At 48.0% G+C, this 23,102-nt stretch overlaps 1 protein-coding gene across 2 annotated transcripts in view; it reads left to right on the top strand.

The window, feature by feature from the left end:
* Window positions 1-4,831: 4,831 nt before the first annotated feature.
* Window positions 4,832-23,102, top strand: part of epsti1 (epithelial stromal interaction 1) — a 117,165-nt gene continuing 98,894 nt past the window's right edge. The window contains exons 1-3 of one of the 2 annotated variants that reach the window (XM_038802864.1): window positions 4,832-5,261; window positions 6,907-6,965; window positions 7,986-8,069. In XM_038802864.1, coding sequence (XP_038658792.1) covers window positions 5,083-5,261; window positions 6,907-6,965; window positions 7,986-8,069 — 322 coding nt within the window. In that variant the 5' untranslated portion in view covers window positions 4,832-5,082. Of the gene's footprint in view, window positions 5,262-5,663; window positions 5,856-6,906; window positions 6,966-7,985; window positions 8,070-23,102 lie in introns of those variants that run through there. The other variant, XM_038802865.1, reaches the window with a different exon arrangement.

Genomic DNA, 23,102 nt, shown 5'->3' with positions numbered 1-23,102 from the left:
GTGCTGGATGTGATGCAGTTGATCAACCCTGATGTACTCTCTAGATGTCTGTCTGTGGAAAGAGGCAGAGCATGTGCTTTTATATGGGTTGTGAAGTGCCCCTTCGTGGTAATGCCGCCTCTGGGTATCCTGATTACCCATTGGTTGTGTCCTGTTGTAATGACCCATTGGCTGCATGTCATGACATATCTGGTGCTCCCTCTAGTGGTTATTTAGTTGTAGTGTATTTACATTAACCCCTTGTATATATACAGTGATGCATATCACTACACACACCTCCCCAGATGAGGAGGATGGGGGCAATGTTCAGGACAGAGGGGCTGGACATGGATGCAAGGCTGCCCATCATTACCGGCTGGGCCACCGGGCACGGGACAGGCTGATAGCCATCCGGTTCACGGACTAGGGGGCATGGGAATCGCCGAGTATGGGCATAGACTGTACACTGCGGCACCAGCCTACTAACCCTCACCCCACCCACCCACCAGCCTACCACCTCACCCTATCCACCCACACCAACCACCCACACCCAACCCACATGCACAACACCCCTCCATTGCACATCTACCAGCGGCACACATGGGCTCACACGGTCGCCGGTGGAAGCGTGTCTATTGCAGGCAATGGAGGATGATGACAAACCTGCTCTGCGATGAGCTCTGGGCTCTACATCGTTGGACAATGTCTGGCCCATGGCCACAGAACAACCCTCCACCCGACCGTACATGCATGCGGCCGTGACACTGCAGCGCATGGTCCTGTCGTCTGCCCGGGGGGATGGCGAGGGTGACCCAGGGGGAGGGGTGGAAGCACACTCACTTGAGGCCGACGTTCTAACACCCCTCACACACACACTGGCACTCACCTCACACCACAACCCCGCATGCATCGGAGAGAGCACAAAGTCAGCTCTGGAGGTGTGAAAGTGATTTTTATAACAAACGTCATACACATGCCCCAGACACTATAACAAATCTCTGCCCTGCACCCATGCCAACTTACTTAGTGTCTAATTTTTTGGCCTTACAGGCCCTTTGACTACGTCTAGGTGGTTCCCCAGACGGTACAGCAGAACTGGAGGTGGACTCCTGTGATTCTTGCCCTGTGCCCTTTGGCAGCCATTTCCTGGAGCGGCCCGGCCTAGATGGGCCAGGCTGCGGCACGGGCGACAGGGATGGTGAGCTGCCAGCCTGCCCTGCTCATCAGATACACCTGGGAGGGAAGAGGGGGGGAGTCCGAGGTGTTGTGGTGTTCCAGGATCTCCCCCACTGTGGCTGCCCCCCTCGTCGCTGGGTCTGGCCCGCCGGCGTCGCCGCACTCACACGAGATGGGGGGCGTCGTCTCCCTGGTGCTCTGGTCTGTCCCTGGCTTGTGGCCACCCTGGATCGTCCTGGGGGCGCATATGTCTGATGGGCCGGGTCTGTCCCTGGCTCGTGGCCGCCTTGGATCGTTCTGGGGGCATTTTATGCCTGATGGGCCGGGTCTGCCCCTGGCTCGCGGCCACCCTGGATCGTCCTGGGGACGGTCGCCATCCACGGGGCGGGTGGGTCGACGTTTGATCCTGCAATACACAATACAGCATGCATGGTTAGACACGCAGATGGGGATGGGGGCCAGGGGTGATATGGGGGAAGGGGGATATGGGGGAAGGGGGATATGAGGGAAGGGGGATATGGGAGAAGGAGGATGTGGGGATATGGGGGAAGGTGGAATATGGGGGAAGGAGGATATGGGGATAAGGGGGATATGGGGGAAGGGGATATGGGGGAAGGGGGATATGGAGGAAATGGGGGAAGGGGATATGGGGGAAGGGGATATGGGGAGGGAGGATATGGAGGAAGGGGGATATGGGGGAGATATGGGGAAGGGGGCTTTAGGGGTCATGGTGGATATGGGGAAAGGGGGATATGGGGAAGGGGATATGGGGGTTATGGTGGATATGGGGAAAGGAGGATATGGGGGAAGGGGGATATGGGGGATAAGGGGGAAGGGGGATATGGGGAAAGGGGAATATGGGGAAGGGGATAAGGGGGATATGGGAGAAGGGGGAAAGGGGAGCAGACCGTGGGGGGACTCACTTGATGGTGCACTCCCGACCTCTGCATCCGCAACCTCCCTGTCCTCGGCTCCGTCTGCAAGTTCCAGGGCCCTCTCCTCATGGATGGTGAGTGGTCGCAGTTCGGGCGGACCCCCTCCGGTCCTCTCACGCTCCTGGTTGTTGTGAGAATGCTTCTCCTGTGGGGGGTGGGAGGGTGGCAGGGATAAAGGGCAACAGTGTTAGGCAGACATATACATGTGGACCAGCGGTTGTGTGTATGTTGGCAGAGGTTCACAACCCATCCTGCCACTGCAGCCTGCATGGGTGGGTGTCACCATATCGGCTGCACCTTGGCTGTGCCGCCCATCGGAGTACTCACCCTGGCTGCCCTGACAAGGTCATTGATCTTCTTGAGTCACTGGATACCTGTCCTTGCTGTCACGACTACGACGCTGACGGACTCTGCCACCTCCTTCCACAGGCGCTGGCTGAGGCCTGGTGCGACCCTGCGGCCGTGTCCGGGGTACAGGGCATCCTTCCTCTGCTCCACTGAATTCAGGAGCGCCTCAATATCCGTCTCCTGGAACCTCGGCGCTGCGCGGTGGGCGGCCATTTTGATGGGTCTCTGGGGGGGAGCGTCCTATGTGCTGCGACGCCGCGTGCCGTGATGGGTGACGCGTCGCGAATGGCGTCAGGCCGCAGCTAGCCCATTCCCGGCCAGAGAATTTGCGACATTCCGGGGGGTCCGCGGCAGAGTCATTCGCGCCGTTTTTACCGCCAGGTTCGGGCCATTGACGGAGAATCCCACCCACTGATTCTGCGTTTGTAGAGACTCAAAGTATTAATTTTGTTTATGTTATGCAAGGCATCTTTGTATCCCGATTTCTCGAGTTAGATACTTACTTTTTGAATGTTTTTCCCTCAAATTTTTATCAGATACTCCAGAAATTAGTTGATCCATTATCATAGTGTCTCTGAAATCAGTGTAATCACAGCCTTGTGGTATTGACTTGAGATTTGTATTAAATCAGTGATGGGCTCTCCGTTTCTCTGGCATCTATGACAAAAGTTAAACTTTTCCAGCATCTCACCAGACTGACTTTTACAATGTTCATCAAATTTTTTGAGTATTACTTCTAATTTGGTGCTGCCTTCACCTAAGTAATTAAAGCAATTATAGATTTATCTCGCTTCATGCCCTCCTGTTGAGAGTTGTAGTGCTAATTTCATTGCATCAGAGGCAGTGCTGAACTCATTCGCTGCGATACATATTTGGAACATCTGTTCAAACATTTTCCAGTTATAACTTAAATTACCGGTTGTTTCCAGCTGCCATGGAGCTCCAACGATTTCCACCGAATCGGTTAGTCATCGAGGATCCATTTTCTGTAAAGTCTTCCTTGGTTGAGTGACCGGTTCACGTTTTTCTTCTCTTTCTGGTGTCTAGCTAGCTTTTCTGAAATCACTGCTGGTACCATATGTTATTCTCTCAGGCTGAATAAAGATTGTCGACTTCCAGTTAACACAAATACTTTATTCAGTGGGTTTGTTTTGTCTCCAGAGCTCAACCAGACATAATACAGTCAAGAGGCAAGAGAAGCTAAGGTAAAGTGCCTATGCTGAGCTGTCTCTGTCTGCTGCTGCTCACTAGCCCTGTGCTTCTAAAAGAGGCGGATCCTCCCTTGGGTCAGACCCTTTATACCCGCCTCTAATGCTGCCCTTGAGTGATGCTGTGGCTGTTACATCTGTGCTGTAGTCCCTGGTGTATGTGCAGATGTACAGATCACTACAACCTCTATGACTATTTCCTTCCCTAAAGGACATTAGTGAACCAGATTGGGTTTTATCGCAATAGTTTCATGGTCATCATTACAAATGCGGGCAGCACGGTGGCCTAGTGGTTAGCACAGCTGCCTCACGGCGCTGAGGTCCCAGGTTCGATTCTGGGTCACTGTCCGTGTGGAGTTTGCACATTCTCCCCGTGTCTGCGTGGGTTTCGCCCCCACAACCCAAAAATGTGCAGAATAGGTGGATTGGCCACGCTAAATTGCCCCTTAATTAGAAAAAATAATTGGGTACTCTAAATTTATTAAAAAAAAGAAAAACAAAATCATTACAAATGCCCAGCTTTTGGATTGGCCTCCTAAACCCAACTCCCCCGACTTTCCCACACCCTCCTCCCCTTGTTGCTATCTGGTGTGTTTTCTTTGTTCGTTGGCTCATTAATCCTGAACCTATTGGGGTAGCGTAGTGATACATATGTTACAAAGTGCAAAGTTGTCATCATAGAATTTACAGTGCAGAAGGAGGCCATTGAGCCCATCGAGTCTGCACCGGCTCTTGGAAAGAGCACCCTACCCAAGGTCAACACCTCCACCCTATCCCCATAACCCAGTAACCCCACCCAACACTAAGGGCAATTTTGGACACTAAGGGCAATTTATCATGGCCAGTCTACCTAACCTGCACATCTTTGGACTGTGGGAGGAAACCAGGGCACCCGGAGGAAACCCACGCACACACGGGAAGGATGTGCAGACTCTGCACAGTGATCCAAGGCGGAATCGAACCTCGGACCCTGGAGCTGTGAAGCAATTGTGCTAATCACTATGCTACCGTGCTGCCCTTATTATTTAGTTGCTTCTATTTACAAACATTCGGTTCAGAAGTGGTGTGCCTCCCACCCCCATGTGGGGTGTGGTTGGGTTCTGTGCCTCCTTGTTCCCTCCCCCCTTCCTTTCCATTGGTGTTTGTGGTCCTTCTGTGGGTCCCCCTTTCTGGCTTCTGAGAGTAGCTTTTATATTCGAGATTTCTCATTTGAATTTAAATTCTACCAGCTGGTATGGTGGGATTTGAACCCATGTCGCCAGAGCCTGGGTCTGTGGATTACTATTCCAGTGACATTACACCTACTCCAATATTCGTGTCAGTGTTCACAGAAGATATTCTTCCTGTTTAATGTTCCTGGCAACAGTTCAAATTGCTGGGGGAGGGGCCACATCTCCAGCCGTTACTGCCTGACAGACTGAGGACACATTGGAAACATGTCCCACAACAGGAGAATTTACCAGAGTGAGCTGGGACGGAGCGCCAGAAAAACCGCGGGGCAAGACCATCTCACCAGCCCCACGGGTGAACCGAGAACCGGGGAGGAACCAAGACTGGAAGAGCCTGGAACACAACAGAGTCCAAGCGAGCAAGCGGATAGCAGACAAGCTCAATAGTAAGAAGTCCAGCAACTTGGTATCTGGGTCCAATTTAATATTGTGAGAGAGGCAATGATTTAGGAATTGTCTGTTTTTATTTTCCCTTTGAAGACTCTACAATTATATTGAATTTATAAAATAAACTGTCAAAATCTGAAATATACGAGAAATAGCTCTTGCTAATGCAGACTTTTAGATGAAGGAATTGCCTTCATTTATATCGTTGGCACGACCTGGATTTAGACACACTGAATACTTAGCATTAAGATTGAAAACATTAGCCCAAAATAACGCCATTGCTGTGCTCAGTTTCAGTTTCGTTTCCGGATGGCTCCTGTTTCTCGGCCTGAAACGGAAAAAGTGACGTGTCAGTGCTTGTTGCGTTGGGGGCGGGGCTTTCAAAAATCGAAGGAAAATGTTTTTGAGGTTGGGGCTTTGAGAATGGGATTGGGGCAGCACAGAGACAAAGTTGACAATTACTTTGAACAAGCTCTCCAATTGAAAAATGCAACACAACTGGCATTGATCTAGCACCTTGAGCCACGCTGGGGTGTTATCTAACAAACATTGGAAATGAACCACAATAAGAAGAGACAAAAACGAAAATGCTGGTAAATCTCATCAAGTCTGACAGATCCAGGGAAAGAGAGAACTTGTTGAGTCTGGATGACTCTTTGCACACAGAGTCAATGGATCATTCATAGAAAGTTTATCAGTTTTAAGGAGCACCTTAGAGGGGAGCGAGATAAGGTGGGAATTCTGGAGAGGGAGCGAATTCCAGAGAGAGAGATGAGGAAGGAATTCAGAGAATTGGGTGGCACGTGGGCAGAATGGTTAGCACTGCTGCCTCACAGCTCTAGGGACCCGGGTTCAATTCCGGCCTAGGGTGACTGTGGACTTTGCACTTTCTCCCCGTGTCTCCGTGGGTTTCCTCCGGGTGTTCCAGTTTCCTGCCACAGTCCAAAGATGTGCAGGTTAGATGAACTGCCATGCTAAATTGCCCCTTGGTTTCCAAAAATAAAGTTGAGGTGGGTTGCTGGGTTACGGTTTAGGGTGGAGATGTGGGCTTAAGTAGGGTGCTCTTTCCAAGGGCCATGCAGATTCGATGGGCTGAATGGCCTCCTTCTGCACTGTAAATTCTATGATTCTAGAAAGGGAGAGAGAGACAGTGAGGGAATTCTGAAGAGAGAGGGATTGGATTGGATTTTATTGTCACATGTACCGAGGTACAGTGAAAAGTATTTTTCTGCAAGCAGCTCAAATTTATAATATGAAAATAAAAACAATAATAGTAATAATCTTTATATGATTCCATGATTGTCGGCTGCATAGAATGAGTAACACAATTTATTCAATATTGTTGACTTTTTGTTGACTTTCAGCAATACAGAACAGCAATAATTCAATCGTAGTGTGGGAAAGAATTGTTTATGTGTACAAAGAAACTTGTGTTTTTTAAATGTAAAGCACAGGAGTTCCAACACAACATGTTGTCAGTTAAAAGATTTATTAAATAGTGTTTATTCCAACATTTATTATACTTCATTGACTGGGAAGCCGGTTGGAATACCCTGAATTTGTGATAGGCCCTCTATAAATGTCAGTCTTTCTTTCTATTTATACAAGTTACAAATAATATGTGTTTATTTGTATATATTACAGTAGAGGAGGATATTCAATGATTGCACCAAATGACAACAGGAGAGCTCATCTGCAAATGAGTAAGTATTTAAGAAAAGGAAATTATTAAGTCAGCCCATCTGTACTGAGGCCCTGGGCCATAATGGATGAGGGTGTAGATAGTGGTGGTAGGGGATATGGCCAGAGGTTTGGAGTTTGCTGGGGGGCTGTTGGAGGTTGAATTGGGGACATTGGATGGGAGTGTGATATCTAGCCGGGGTTGTGGGTGCAGGTGTGAGCATGCCTGGGCAATGATTCTTAATGGGAGAAAATTGGGGGGTTGGGGATGTTGGGGTAGGAGGTCTCCAAGGTGGGGGTTGGCAACTACCCTGGGGGGCTGGGTGTATGGTGGGGCAAGGGGAGGGGCATCTCCTCCCAAATGTTGGAGTCTACAGGAGGGGTTAGGGGGTGTGGGGGTTTCTCCAGGGGGAGGCGGGAGTGTGTAGGTTGTGCTGGGAGGTTGAGATATGAGGGATCTCCAGGAGGGGTTGGGGATGTGTTGCCATTCCTCTGGGGTGGCTGCAGGGGTGGATGGAGTCTCTGGGGGAGCTGGGATTTTGGGGGAGTCTCCTGCGTGTGGGGTGTGGGCAGAGTCTCCTGCGTTGTTCAAGAGTGTGGGATGGTGAGGTCTACTGGGGGATTGTGGGTAGGGTGGTGTCTCCTGGGGGTCAGGACAGTGGGGAGAATTTCCTGGCCGGGGGGGGAGGGGGGCGGTGGTGTGGGGGAGAGTTTCTTGGGGTGTGTGGATGAGAGTCTCTTGGGGGTGTTGGTGGGGTGTTGGTGGTGGGAGGGGGGGGGGGCGTGTCCTGGGTGTCGGAGATGTGGGAGAAGGTTTCCTGGTTAGGGGGGGGGGTGAAGAGTTTCCTGGGGGTGTTGGTGGAGCAGTGGGGGGAGATTCCTGGGAGATCATAGGTGTGGAGGGGGATTTGCTGGGGACTGGGGGCAGTGGGGGAGTCTTGCAGGGGGAGAGGGGACGTTGAGGGGGGAGGTGGTGTCAACTGGGATGGGCTGTTTATTGAGGTCATGCAGTCACAGGACAACATTAAACATCTTCATTCCAGTGGCAAACAAGGAGCTGGAGGAGCTGAAGAGGTGGAAGGAGAGTAACAGACCTGGCCGAATCAACTTAACTCCTGTACAGTTAGGTAAGAATTTGGGACCATGCAGGAAAACTGCACCTTTCATAGATTCAATTCATCAGTCCATTCATTTATTAAATTAAAATGGAATGTTTGCTTGATTTAATTAGCAATAGAATTCCTTGTTGTGTTCCAACTGGTTTGCTAGTGTCCTTAGGCGGCACCTTCCAAACCCACAACCTCGACTATCTGAAAGAACAAGGGCAGCAGATACATGGGAACCCCACCACCTGGAACCTCCCCTCCAAGTCACTCACCATATTGACTTGGAAATATATCGGCCATTCCTTCACTGTCACTGGGTCAAAGTCCTGGAACTCCCTCCTTAACAGCACTGTGGGTAGACATAGATACACAGAAGATAGGAGCAAAGAATAAAGAAAAGTACAGCACAGGAACAGGCCCTTTGGCCCTCCAAGCCTGTGCCAACCATGCTGCCCATCGAAACAAAAATCTTCGACACTTCCGGGGTCCATCTTCCTCTATTCCCATCCTATTCATTTATTTTTTAAGTTGCCCGTTAAACGTCACTATCGTCCCTGCTTCCACCACCTCCTCCGGTAGCGAGTTCCAGGCACCCACTACCCTCTGTGTAAAAAAACTTGCCTTGTACACCTCCTCTGAACCTTGTCCCTCGCACATTAAACTTATGCCCCCCAGTAATTGACCCCTCTACCCTGTGAAAATATCTCTGACTAGCCACCCTGTCTGTGCCCCTTGTAATTTTGTGGACATCCATCAGGTCGCCCCTCAACCTCCTTCATTCCAGTGAGAACAAACCGAGTTTATTCAACCTCTCGGTAGCATGGTGGTTAGCATCAATGCTTCACAGCTCCAGGGTCCCAGGTTCGATTCCCGGCTAGGTCACTGTCTGTGTGGAGTCTGCACGTCCTCCCCGTGTGTGTGTGGGTTTCCTCCGGGTGCTCCGGTTTCCTCCCACAGTCCAAAGATGTGCAGGTTAGGTGGATTGGCCATGCTAAATTGCCCGTAGTGTAAGGTTAATGGGGGGATTGTTGGGTTACGGGTATACGGGTTACGTGGGTTTAAGTAGGGTGATCATTGCTCGGCACAACATCGAGGGCCGAAGGGCCTGTTCTGTGCTGTACTGTTCTATGTTCTATGTTCTCTCCTCATAGCTAATGCCCTCCGGGGGCTGGTTTAGCACAGGGCTAAATCGCTGGCTTTGAAAGCAGACCAAGACAGACCAGCAGCACGGTTCAATTCCCGTACCAGCCTCCCCGAACAGGTGCCGGAATGTGGCGACTAGGGGCTTTTCACAGTAACTTAATTTGAAGTCTACTTGTGACAATAAGCGATTTTCATTTCATACCAGGCAACATCCTAGTAAATCTCTTCTGCACCCTCTCTAAAGCCTCCACATCCTTCTGGTAGTGTGGCGACTAGAATTGAACACTATACTCCAACTGTGGCCTAACTAAGGTTCTATACAGCTGCAACATGACTTGCCAATTCTTATACTCAATGCCCCAGCCAATAATGGCAATCATGCAATATGCCTTCTTGACTACCTTCTCCACCTGTGTTGCCCCTTTCAGTGACCTGTCGACCTGAACACCTAGATCTCTCTGACTGTCAATACGCTTGAGGATTCTACCATTCACTGTATATTCTCTACCTGTATTAGACCTTCCAAAATGCATTACCTCACATTTGTCCGGATTAAACGCCATCTGCCATCTCTCCGCCCAAGACGCCAAACGATCTAAATCGTGCTGTATCCTCTGACAGCCCTCATCGCTATCCTCAATTCCACTAACCTATGTGTCATTCGCAAACTTACGAATCGGATCAGTTATATTTTCCTCCAAATCATTTATATATACTACGAACAGCAAAGGTCCCAGCACTGATCCCTGCGGAACATCACTCGTCACAGCCCTCCAATCAGAAAAGCACTTTTCCATTGCTACTCTCTGCCTTCTATGACCTAGCCAGTTCTGTATCCATCTTGCCAGCTCAACTCTGATCCCGTGTGACTTCACCTTTTGTACCCGTGAGGGACCTTGTCAAAGGCCTTACTGAAGTCCAAATGGACAACATCCACTGCCCTACCTGCATCAATCATCTTTGTGACCTCCTCGAAAAACTCTATCAAGTTAGTGAGACACAACATCCCCTTCACAAAACCATGCTGCCTCTCGCTAATACGTCCATTTGCTTCCAAATGGGAGTAGATCCTGTCTCGAAGAATTCTCTCCAGTAATTTCCCTACCATTGATGTGAGGCTTACCCGCCTGTAGTTCCCTGGATTATCCTTGCTACCCTTCTTAACCAAAAGAACAACATTGGCTATTCTACAGTCCTCCGGGAAATCACCTGAAGACAGTGAGGATCCAAACATTTCTGTCAAAGCCTCAGCAATTTTCTCTCCAGCCTCCTTCAGTATTCTGGGGTAGATCCTGGGATGAGTCCTGGGGACTTATCTACCTTAATATTTTTCAAGACGCCCAACACCTCATCATTTTGGATCTCAATGTGACCCAGGCTGTCTACACACCCTTCTCCAGACTCAACATCCACCAATTCCTTCTCTTTGGTGAATACTGATGCAAAGTATTCATTTCGTACCTCACCCATTTCCTCTGGCTCCACACATATATTCCCTCCCCTTCAGAGGGCCAATCCTTTCCCTGGCTACCCTCTTGCTTTTTATGTATGTGTAAAAGGCCTTGGGATTTTCCTTAACCCTATTTGCCAATGACTTTTCGTGACTCCTTTTAGCCCTCCTGACTCCTTGATTAAGTCCCTTATATTCCACACAGGCTTTGTCTGTTCCCAGCCTTCTAGCCCTGACAATTGCCTCCTTTTTCAGGAGGAGGCCTTTTGGCCCTTGGAGCCTGCTCCGCCATTCATCACGATCATGGCTGGTCATCCAACTCACTAGCCTAATCCTGCTTTCTTCCCATAACCTTTGATCCCATTCGCCCCAATGCTAAATCTAGTTGCCTCTTGAATATATTCAATGTTTTAGCATCAACTACTTCCTGTGGTAATGAATTCCACAGGCTCACCACTCTTTGGGTGAAGAAATGTTTCCTTATCCCCTCCAAAATGGCTGACCCTGAATCCTCAGACTGTGACACCTGGTTCTGGACACACCCACCAATGGGAACATCTTCCCTGCATCTACCCTGTCTAATCCTGTTTTATAAGTTTCTGTGAGATCTCCCCCTCATTCTTCTGAACTTCAGCGAGAACAATCCTAACCTAACCTATTAATCTCTCCTCATATGACAGTCCCGCCATCCCTGGAATCAGTCTGGTCAACCTTCGCTGCACTCCCTCGACAGCAAGAACATCCTTCCTCAGAAAAGGGAGACCAAAACTGCACACAATATTCGAGGTGTGGCCTCACCAAGGCCCTGTATAATTGGAACAACACATCTCTGCTTCTGTACTCGAAACCTCTCACAATGAAGGCCAACATACCATTAGCCTTCTTTGCCGCCTGCTGCACCTTCATGCTTACCTTCAGCGACTGGTGAACAAGGACGCCCAGGTCTCGCTGCACACTCCCCTCTCCCAATTTACAACCATTCAGGTCGTAATCTGCCTTCCTGGTTTTGTTTCCACACTTATCCAAATTATACTGCATCTGCCATTGATTTGCCAATTCGTCCAATCTGTCCAGATCATACTGAAGGATCTCTGTATCCTCGTCGCAGTTCACCCTCCCACCCAACTTTGTATCATCTGCAAACTTTTGAGATGTTACATTTTGTTCCCTCATCCAAATCATTAGTAGAAATTGTAAATAGCTGGGATCTCAGCACCGATCCCTGTGGCACCCCACAAGTTACTGCCTGCCAATTTGAACAGGACTCATTAATTCCAATTCTTTGTTTCCTCTCTGTCAACCAATTTTCTATCCACCACAATACACTTCCCCCAATCCCATGAGCTTTAATCTTGCACAGTAATCTTATGCGGGACTTTGTCAAATGGCTTCTGAAAGTCCAAATATACCACATTGACTGGCTTCCCCTTGTTAACTGGGCTAGTTACAACTTCAAAGAATTCCAACAGATTTGTCGAGCATGATTTTCCCTTCATAAATCCATGCTGACTCTGACTGATCCTGCCATTGTTTTCTAAATGTCCCGCTATAGAGTCCTTGATAATGGATTCAAGAATTTTCCCCATTACTGATGTTAGGCTTACTGGTCTATAATTCCCTGCTTTCACTCTACCTCCCTTTTTCAATATCGGTGTGACATGCGCTATCCTCCAGTCTACAGAGACAGTTCCAGAGTCCACAGAATCCCGGAAGGTGACCAATGCATCCACTATTTCCAGAGCCACCTCCTTTAGTACTCTGGGATGCAGATTTTCAGGCTCTGGGGATTTATCCACCTTCAATCCCATCAATTTTCCCAGCACCATTTCTCTACTAATATTGATCAACTCCAGTTCTTCCCTCTCACTAAACCTTTCATTCTCCAACATTTCTGGTATCTGATTTGTGTCCTCTTTTGTGAAGACAGAACCAAAGTATGTGTTCAATTGCTCAGCCATTTCTTTGTCCCTTATTATACATTCCCCTGTTTCTGCCTGTAGGGGGCCTATAGTTCTCTCTACCAATCTCTTTCTCTTCACATACCTATAGAAACTCTTAGTGTCAGTTTTTATGTTCCCTGCAAGCTTTCTTTCGTACTGTATTTTCCCCTTCTTAATCAACCCCTTGGTCCTTCTTCGCTGAATTCTAAACTGCTCCCAATCATCAGACCTGTTATTTTTCTTGGCCAATCTGTATGCTTCTTCCTTGGATTGGATGCTATTTCTAATTTCCTTTGTAAGCCATGGATTGGCCCACATACCCATTTTGCTTCTGTGCCAGACAGGAATGAACAGTTGCTATAGTCCTTGAATGTTTGTCATTGCCTATCCACTGTCATCCTTTCAGTAACTCCACCCAATCTATCAAGGCCAACTCATGCCTCATAGCTTCATAGTTTCCTTTATTAAGATTCAGCACCCTAGTATCCGACTCAATGACTTCCCTCTCCATTTTGATAAAAAAAACTCTCTCATGTTATGGTCGCTCACCCCCAAGGGGTCTTGCACAGCCAGATAGGCAATGATTCCCTACTCATTGAAAAGTACCCAGCCTAAGATGGCCTGTTCTCTAGTTGGTTCCTCCACAAGAAAACCATCCCGTATACACTCTAGGAATTCCTCCTCTACTGCATTGTGGCTAATTTGATTTGCCTAAATCTATGTACATATTAAAATCACTCATGATCACCGATATTCCCTTATTACATGCATCTCTAATTTTGTATTTAATGCCATTTCCAACATCACAACTGCAGTTTGGGGGTCTATATATGACACACACTAATATTTTTTGCCCCTTGGTATTTCTCAACTCTTCCCATACAGACTCCACATTGTCAGAGTTAATATCCTTTCTCACTATTGTGTTAATTTTCTCTTTAACCAGCAGTGTCACGCCACCACCTTTTCTTTCATGACTGTCCTTCCGAAATACTAAATACCCTGGGACATTCAGTTCCCATGTCTGGTCACCCTGCAGCCATGTCTCAGTAATCCCAATTATATCCTACCCATTTATATCTTTCTGCGCGATGAGTTAATCCACTTTATTGCAAATTGCATTGCGGCACAGAGTCTTTAAGTTTTCCTTTGAAAAATGAAATGAAATGGAAATGAAATGAAATGAAAATCACTTATTGTCACAAGTAGGCTTTAAATGAAGTTACTGTGAAAAGCCCCTCGTCGCCACATTCCGGCGCCTGTTTGGGGTGGCTGGCCTTTTTCACATTGTTTGTCTTGCTCCCAATATTTTTCTCTTTTGCCCTGTTTGAATTTTGCCCTTGGTTTCTCCACCTATCACTTTTCTTATTCACTTTTCTACCTTTTGCTTTTGTCCTTGCTCCCTCTTTCTCTGACCCCTTACATAGGTTCCCACCCCCTGGCATATTAGTTTAAACCCTCCCCAATCGCTCTTGCAAACTGTCCCCCGAGGACATCAATCCCAGTCCTGGTAACATATGTTTCACTACACTACCCCAATAGTTTCAGGATTGGTGAACCAACGAACAAAGAACACACACCAGACAGAAAGGCGGGGAGGGAGGCTTGGAGAACGAGGGGAGTTGGGCTTAGGGGGCCAAGTCAAAAGCTGGGCACCTGTAAAACATAGAACATTACAGCGCAGTACAGGCCCTTCGGCCCTCGATGTTGCACCGACCTGTGAAACCACTCTAAAGCCTATCTACACTATTCCCTTATCATCCATCTGTTTATCCAATGACCATTTAAATGCCCTTAGTGTTGGCGAGTCCACTTCTGTTGCAGGCAGGGCATTCCACGCCCTTACTACTCTCTGAGTAAAGAACCTACCTCTGACATCGGTCCTATATCTATCTCCCCTCAATTTAAAGCTATGTCTCCTCGTGCCATCACCATCCGAGGAAAAAGGCTCTCACTGTCCACCCTATCTAATCCTCTGATCATCTTGTATGCCTCAATTAAGTCACCTCTTAACCTTCTTCTCGCCAACAAAAACAGCCTCAAGTCCTTCAGCCGTCCCTCATAAGATCTTCCCCCCATACCAGGCAACATCCTGGTAAATCTCTTCTGTACACTTTCCATTGCTTCCACATCCTTCCTATAATGTGGCGACCTGAACTGCACGCAATACTCCAAATGCGGCCTCACCAGAATTTTGTACAGCTGCAACATGATCTCATGTCTCCGAAACTCAATCCCTCTACCAATAAAAGCTAACACACCGTACGCCTTCTTAACAACCCTATCAACCTATATGGGCAGCACGGTAGCATAGTGGTTAGCACAAATGCTTCACAGCTCCAGGGTCCCAGGTTCGAATCCCGGCTTGGGTCACTGTGTGGAGTCTGCACGTTCTCCCCGTGTGTGTGTGGGTTTCCTCCAGGTGCTCCGGTTTCCTCCCACAGTCCAAAGATGTGCAGGTTAGGTGAATTGGCCAGGCTAAAAATTGCCCTCAGGGTCCAAATTGCCCTTAGTGTTAGGTGGGGTTACTGGGTTATGGGGATAGGGTGGAGGTATGGGCTTGGGTAGGGTGCTCTTTCCAAGAGCCGGTGCAGACTCGATGGGCTGAATGGCCTCCTTCTGCACTGTAAATTCTATGAAATTCTATGAAAAGAGGGGCAGCAGGGTAGCATGGTGGTTAGCATAAATGCTTCACAGCTCCAGGGTCCCAGGTTCGATTCTCGGCTGGGTTACTGTCTGTGTGGAGTCTGCACGTCCTCCCCCTGTGTGCGTGGGTTTCCTCCGGGTGCTCCGGTTTCCTCCCACAGTCCAAAGATGTGCGGGTTAGGTGGATTGGCCATGCTAAATTGCCCGTAGTGTCCTAATAAAAGTAAGGTTAAGGGGGGGGGGTTGTTGGGTTACGGGTATTGGGTGGATACGTGGGTTTGAGTAGGGTGATCATGGCTCGGCACAACATTGAGGGCCGAAGGGCCTGTTCTGTGCTGTACTGTTCTAACTCTAATTCTAACTCTAACTCTAAAACCTGGGTGGCAGCTTTCAGGGATCTATGTACATGGACACCGAAATCTCTCTGCTCATCCACACTCCCAAGAATCTTACCATTAGCCCAGTACTCTGTCTTCCTGTTATTCCTTCCAAAATGAATCACCTCACACTTATCTGCATTAAACTCCATTGCCACCTCTCAGCCCAGCTCTGCAGCTTATCTATGTCCCTTTGTAACTTGCAACATCCTTCCGCACTATCCACAACTCCACCAACTTTAGTGTCATCTGCAAATTTACTCACCCATCCTTCTACGCCCTCCTCCAGGTCATTTATAAAAATGACAAACAGCAGTGGCCCCAAAACAGATCCTTGTGGTGCACCACTAGTAATTGAACTCCAGGCTGAACATTTCCCGTCAACCACAACTCTTTGTCTTCTTCCAGTGAGCCAATTTCTGATCCAAACTTCTAAATCACCCTGAATCCCATGCCTTCATATTTTCTGCAATAGCCTACCATGGGGAACCTTATCAAAAGCTGTACTGAAATCCATATACACCACATCAACTGCTTTACCCTCGTCCACCTGTTTGGTCACCTCCTCAAAGAACTCAATAGGGTTTGTGAGGCACGACCTACCCTTCACAAAACCGTGTTGACTATCGCTAATCAAATTATTCCTTTTGAGATTATTATAAATTCTATCTCTTATAAACCTTTCAAACATTTCCCACAACAGAAGTAAGGCTCACTGGTCTATAGTTACCGGGGTTGTCTCTACTCCCCTTCTTGAACAAGGGGACAACATTGCTATCCTCCAGTTTTCTGTCACTATTCCTGTAGACAATGATGACATAAAGATCAAAACCAAAGGCTCAGCAATCTCTTCCTAGCTTCCCAGAGAATCCTAGGATAAATCCCATCCGGCCCAGGGGACTTATCTATTTTCACACTTTCCACAATTGCGAACACCTCCTCCTTATGAACCTCAATCCCTTCTAGTCCAGTAGCCTGTATCTCAGTATTCTCCTGACAACATTGTCTTTTTCCTGTGTGAATACTGACGAAAAATATTAATTTAGCACCCCTCCTATCTCCTCGGACTCCACGCACAACTTCCCATAACTGTCCTTGACTGGTCCTACTCTTACCCTCGTCCTTATTCCTGACATACCTATAGAAAGCTTTAGGGTTATCCTTGATCCTACCTGCCAAAGACTTCACATGTCCCCTCCTTGCTCTTCTTAGCTCTCTCTTTAGGTCCTTCCTAGTTAACTTGTAACTCTCGAGCGCCCTAACTGAACCTTCACGTCTCATCTTTACATAAGCCTCCTTCTTCCTCTTGACAAGTGATTCAACTACTTTAGTAAACCACGGTTCCCTCGCTCGACCACTTCCTCCCTGCCTGACAGGTACATACTTATCAAGGACACGCAGTAGCTGTCCCTTGAACAAGCTCCACATTTCAATTGTGCCCATCCCCTGAAGTTTCCCTCCCCATCCTATGCATCCTACGTCTTGCCTCATCGCATCATAATTACCTTTCCCCCAGATATAACACTTGCCCTGCAGTATATACCTATCCCTTTCCGTCGCTAATGTAAACGCAACCGAATTGTGGTCACTATCTCCAAAGTGCTCACCTACCTCCAAATCTAACACCTGTCCTGGTTCATTACTCGGTACCAAATCCAATGTGGCCTCACCTCTCGTTGGCCTGTCTACATACTGTGTCAGGAAACCCTCCTGCACACATTGGACAAAAATGGACCCATCTAAAGTACTCGAACTATAGCATTTCCAGTCAATATTTGGAAAGTTAAAGTCCCCCATAAGAACTACCCTGTTACTTTCGCTCCTATCCAGAATCAACTTTGCAATCCTTTCCTCTACATCTCTGGAACTTTTTGGAGGCCTATAGAAAACCCCTAACAGGGTGACCTCTCCTTTCCGGTTTCTAACCTCAGCCCATACTACCTCAGTAGATGAGTCCTCATCAAACGTCCTTTCTGCCACTGTAATACTGTCCTTGACTAACAATGCCACCCCTCCCCCTCTTTTTCCACCTTCCCTGAGCTTACTAAAATATCTAAACCCCGGAACCTGCAACAACCATTCCTGTCCCTGCTCTATCCATGTCTCCGAAATGGCCACAACATCGAAGTCCCAGGTACCAACCCATGCCGCAAGTTCACCCACTTTATTCCGGATGCTCCTGGCGTTGAAGTTGACACACTTTAAACCACCTTCCTGCCTGCCAGTACACTCCTGCAACCTTGAAACATTACTCATGACCTCATTACTCTCAACCTCCTGTATACTGGAGCTACAATTCAGGTTCCCAACCCCCTGCTGAATTAGTTTAAACCCTCGCGAAGAGCATTAGCAAATTTCCCCCCAGGATATTGGTAACCCTCTGGTCCAGGTGGAGACCATCCCATTTGTAGTGGTCCCACCTACACCAGAATGAGCCCCAATTATCCAGGTATCTGAAACCCTCCCTCCTGCACCAGCCCTGTAGCCACGTGTACAACTGCTCTCTCTCCCTATTCCTCATCTCGCCAGCACGTGGCATGGGTAACAACCCAGAAATAATAACTTTGTTCTAGATCTAAGTTTCCATCCTGAATTCCTGCCTTACATCCCTATTCCTTTTCCTACCTATGTCGTTGGTGCCTATGTGGACCACGATTTGGGGCTGCTCCCCCTCCCCCTTCAGGATCCCAAAAACATGATCCGAGACATCGCGGACCCTGGCACCTGGGAGGCAACACCAACGAGTGACAATAAGCTATTATCTCTCTCGTTCCCACAGAATCTCCTATCTATCCCCCTAACTATGGAGTCTCCAATGACTAATGCTCTACTCCTCTCCCCCCTTCCCTTCTGAGCAACAGGGACAGACCTGTGCCAGAGACCTGTACCCCATGGCTTACCCCTGATAAGTCGTCCCCCCCACCAGTATCCAAAGCGGTATACTTGTTACTAAGGGGAACGACCACAGGGGATCCCTGTACTGACTGCTTCCTCCCAGCCCCTCTCGCCGTCTCCCATCTTGCTTCATTCCCAGGAGTAACTACATCCCTGAAGCTTCTATCTATGACCACCTCTGCCTCCTGAATGATCCGAAGTTCATCCAACTCCAGCTACAATTCCCTAACACGGTTTCTGAGGAGCTGGAGATGGGTGCACATCCCACAGGTGAAATCAGCAGGGACACTGATGGCGTCCCTCACCTCAAACATTCTGTAGGAGGAACATTGCACTGCCTTCCCTGCCATCTCCTCGAGATAAAACAAGAAAAAGAAAGGAAGAGCTTACCTGATATTCACTCAACCCCTTAGGTTAGAGGAGGTGGAAGGGTGGGGGACACTACAAGTGTAGTGTCTCAGGTTTAGCAATCACCCAACTTATATACAGGTACTAACGAGGCCGCTTCTCCTGCAAGGTAAGTTTTCAAATAGGACCGACAGACCCCTGGCCACTGCTCCCGCCGAAAATCTGAAGGCCAATAATAATAGTTTATTGTCACTAGTAGACTTCAAAGAAGTTACTGTGAAAAGCCCCTCGTCACCACATTCCTGTGCCTGTTCGGGGAGGCCGATTTGGGAATTGAATCTGTGCTGCTGGTATTGGTCTGCCTTGCAAGCCAGCTATTTAGCCCACTGTGCTAAACCAGCCTCAGCTAAATGTAAATTGTAACTTGTAACCGATGTATATAGTTTATGCTTATGTTTACTTTCATCTTGTTATGTATAAAAAGAAAAAACCCTGATGAAAACATTTTCAAAAACAAAAACTGAAAACAGGGGATATGAAAAAGCTCTGGCTGCTGAAAGTAGGGAAAATCCCAAGATATTCTATAAGTATATCAATGGGATGAGGATTTTAAAAATAGATTTAGAGTATCCAATTACTATTTTTTCCAATTAAGGAGCAATTTAGCATGGCTAATCCACCTACCCTGCACATCTTTTGGGTTGTGGGAGTGAGACTCGCACAGACACGGAGAGAACGTGCAAACTCCACACAGACCCAGGGCCAGCAGCGAACATGGGACCTGCCATGAGGCAGCAGTGCTAACTACTGCGCATTGTGCCGCCGTCAATGGGAAGAGGATAACCAGGGAAAGAGTAGGACCCATTAGGGACCAACAGGGAGATCTGTGGGCAGAGCCAGAGAACATTGGTCGGCTGCAAGAACGAATAGTTCACATCTGTCTTCTGACATCTGTACCTCCTGAGGAGGTAGAACATAAAACATAGAAAATCCAGCACAGAACAGGCCCTTCGGCCCACAATGTTGTGCTGAACTTTTTTCCGAGATTAAGAACAAATCAATCTACACCCCAGCATTCTACTGTAATCCATGTACCTATCCAATAGCCGCTTGAAGGGCCTTAATGTTTCTGACTCAACTACTTCCACAGGCAGTGCATTCCATGCCCCCACTACTCTCTGGGTAAAGAACCTACCTCTGACATCCTCCCTATATCTTCCACCATTCACCTTAAATTTATGTTGCCTTGTAATGGTTTGTTCCACCCGAGGAAAAAGTCTCTGACTGTCTACTCTATCTATTCCCCTGATCATCTTATAAACCTCTATCAAGTCGCCCCTCATCCTTCTCCGTTCTAATGAGAAAAGGCCTAGCACCCTCAATCTTTCTTCGTAAGACCTATTCTCCATTCCAGGCAACATCCTGGTAAATCCCATTTGCACCTTTTCCAAAACGTTCACATCCTTCCTAAAATGAGGCGACCAGAACTGCACACAGTATTCCAAATGTGGCCTTACCAAGATTTTGTACAGCTGTATCATCACCTCACGGCTCTTAAATTTACACCATAGGCCTTCTGCAGAGTGGCAACTTTCAAAGATCTATGAACATGGACCCCAAGATCTCTCTGCTCCTCCACATTGCCAAGAACCCTACCGTGAACCCTATATTCCGCATTCATATTTGTCCTTCCAAAATGGACAACCTCACACTTTTCAGGGTTAAACTCCATCTGCCACTTCTCAGCCCAGCTCTACATCCTATCTATGTCTCTTTGCAGCTGACAATAGCCCTCCTCAATATCCACAGCTCCACCAATCTTCGTATCGTCTGCAAATTTACTGACCCACCCTTCAACTCCCTCATCCAAGTCATTAATGAAAATCACAAACAGCAGAGGACCTGGAACTGATCCCTGCAAGCAAGATATCCCTGTAGATATAGAATCATAGAATTTACAATGCAGAAGGAGGCCATTTGGCCCATCAAGTCTGCACCGGCCCTTTCAAAGAGCACCTTACTGAAGCCCACGTATCTCCCCTATCCCCGGCACCCAGTCAGCCCCACTTACCATTTTTTGGACACTAAGGGCAGTTTAGCATGGCCAATCCACCTAACTCGCACATCTTTGGACTGTGGGAGCAAACCGGAACATCCGGAGGAAACCCACGCAGACACGGGGAGAACATGCAGACTCCGCACAGACAGTGACCCAGCCGGGAATCGAACCCGGGACCCTGGAGCTGTGAAGCAACTGTGCTAAGCATTATGCTACCGTGCTGCCCACGGTACACGATGAGAGACTGTGAGGTTCTCGAGCAAATTGTCATAGGGAGTGACAAGGTATTGGAGGTGTTGGCAGACTTAAAAGTGGACAGGTCTGAATGCACTGTGTCCCAGAATGCTGTGGGAAGCAAGGGAGGAGATTGTAGGGGTTTTACCCAAATTTTTAATTTGTCTCGGGCCATGGGGGAGGTGCCAGATGACTGGAGAACAGCTAATGTAATCTTACTATTTAAGAAAGGTTGTAGAGAAAAGTCAGAGAGTTACTGAATCACGTCAGTGGTTGGGAAGCTATTGGAGAGAATTCTGAAGGAGAGAATCTATCTCTACTTTGAGAGGCAAGGTTTGAACAAGAATAGTCAGCATGGCTTTGTCAGAGGGAGGTCATGCCTGACAAATTTGATTTAATTTTTTGAACATATGGCCAGGTTTGTAGATGAGGGTAGTGCAGTTGATGTAGTTTACATGGATTTCAGGAAAGTCTTGGACAAGGTTTCTGTAATAAGTCTATGGAGGCATAAGTCCCTTCACCAAATTCATTTTATTAGCAAAACCAACAGCAGTACGACCATGTGCATTCAGCTTGCTGTCTACACTGGGAGTGCAGAGGTTCTAACACTCCCTGTTACATACAAAGAAGAGGTTCCCTGATTAGCCGACTAATCAGGGGACTCATATTCCAATTGGCCAATCCCAAAGGCCTGGTCTAAGTCATTACAGTCCCAAATGGGAGACATCGAAGATAAATGCACATGACATACAAGGGAGATGATCGCAGGGGACACCTGCACTGCCTTCCTACTCTTGCTCTGTCTTTTGGTCACCCATTTTCTATCTCCCTCAATAACTTTAACCTGCGGTCTTAGCCAGGATAGTGGAGGAGGGAGTGGACCCTTTGGTGGTGATATTTGGGGCTTCAGAGAAGCCGGAGCTCATGGAGAGGAGGAAGACCGATGGCATAGCCTTCGCCTCTCTGATTGCACGGCGACGGATTTTGCTGGAGTAGCGGTCGGCATCACCACCGGGGGTAGCAGCATGGTTGGGTGACCTGATTGGGGGGGGGGGGGGGGTGAAAAAGGAGGAAAATCTGTACAAACTGTACAGTTGATTGTTGGGAAGAATGTTTCCCGGGGTGTTTATTTGCTGTAACAAGGTTGAATACAATGCTTTTTTTTAAAAAAGAGATACAGAGCAACTTGATAAGGTGGATTGAAAATTGGCTTAGCTGCAGGAGACAGAGGGCAAAGACAGATGGCTGCTTCAGTGACTGGAAGCCAGTGACCAGTGGCGTACCACATGGATCTGTATTGTTTGCCATTTATATAAACATCATAGATGATTATGTGAGGGGTAGGATTAGTAAGTTAGCAGATGACCGATTGTTAGACCGCTTGATGGCTCTGGAGCTGCGGATGGACTCACTTTGGAGCATCCGCGATGCTGAGGAGGTCGTGGATAGCATGTTTAGTGAGTTGGTCACACCGCAGGTGAAAGTTATTGAGGGAGATAGAAAATGGGTGACCAAAAGACAGAGCAAGAGTAGGAAGGCAGTGCAGGTGTCCCCTGCGATCATCTCCCTGCAAAACAGATATACCGCTTTGGATAATGTTGAGGGAGATGGCTCACCAGGGGAAGGCAGCAGCAGCCAGGTTCATGGCACCGTGGCTGGCTCTGCTGCGCAGCAGGGCAGGAAGAAAAATGGCAGGGCTACAGTGATGGGGGACTCAATCGTAAGGGGAATAGACAGGCGGTTCTGTGGACGGAATCGAGACTCCAGAATCGAGACTCGTGCAAGGGTCAAGGATGTCTCGGAGCGGCTGCAGGACATTCTGGGGGGGCGGGGGGAGAGGTGAACAGCCAGCTGTCGTGGTGCACATAGGCACCAACGATATAGGTAAAAAACGGGAGTTAGGAGTTAAACTAAAAAGAAGGACCTCAAAGGTAGTAATCTCAGGATTGCTACCAATGCCAC

The sequence above is a fragment of the Scyliorhinus canicula genome, chromosome 7, assembly GCF_902713615.1.
Source record: "Scyliorhinus canicula chromosome 7, sScyCan1.1, whole genome shotgun sequence".
NCBI lineage: Eukaryota > Metazoa > Chordata > Chondrichthyes > Carcharhiniformes > Scyliorhinidae > Scyliorhinus > Scyliorhinus canicula.
This window is presented reverse-complemented; position numbering and strand designations above follow the sequence as displayed.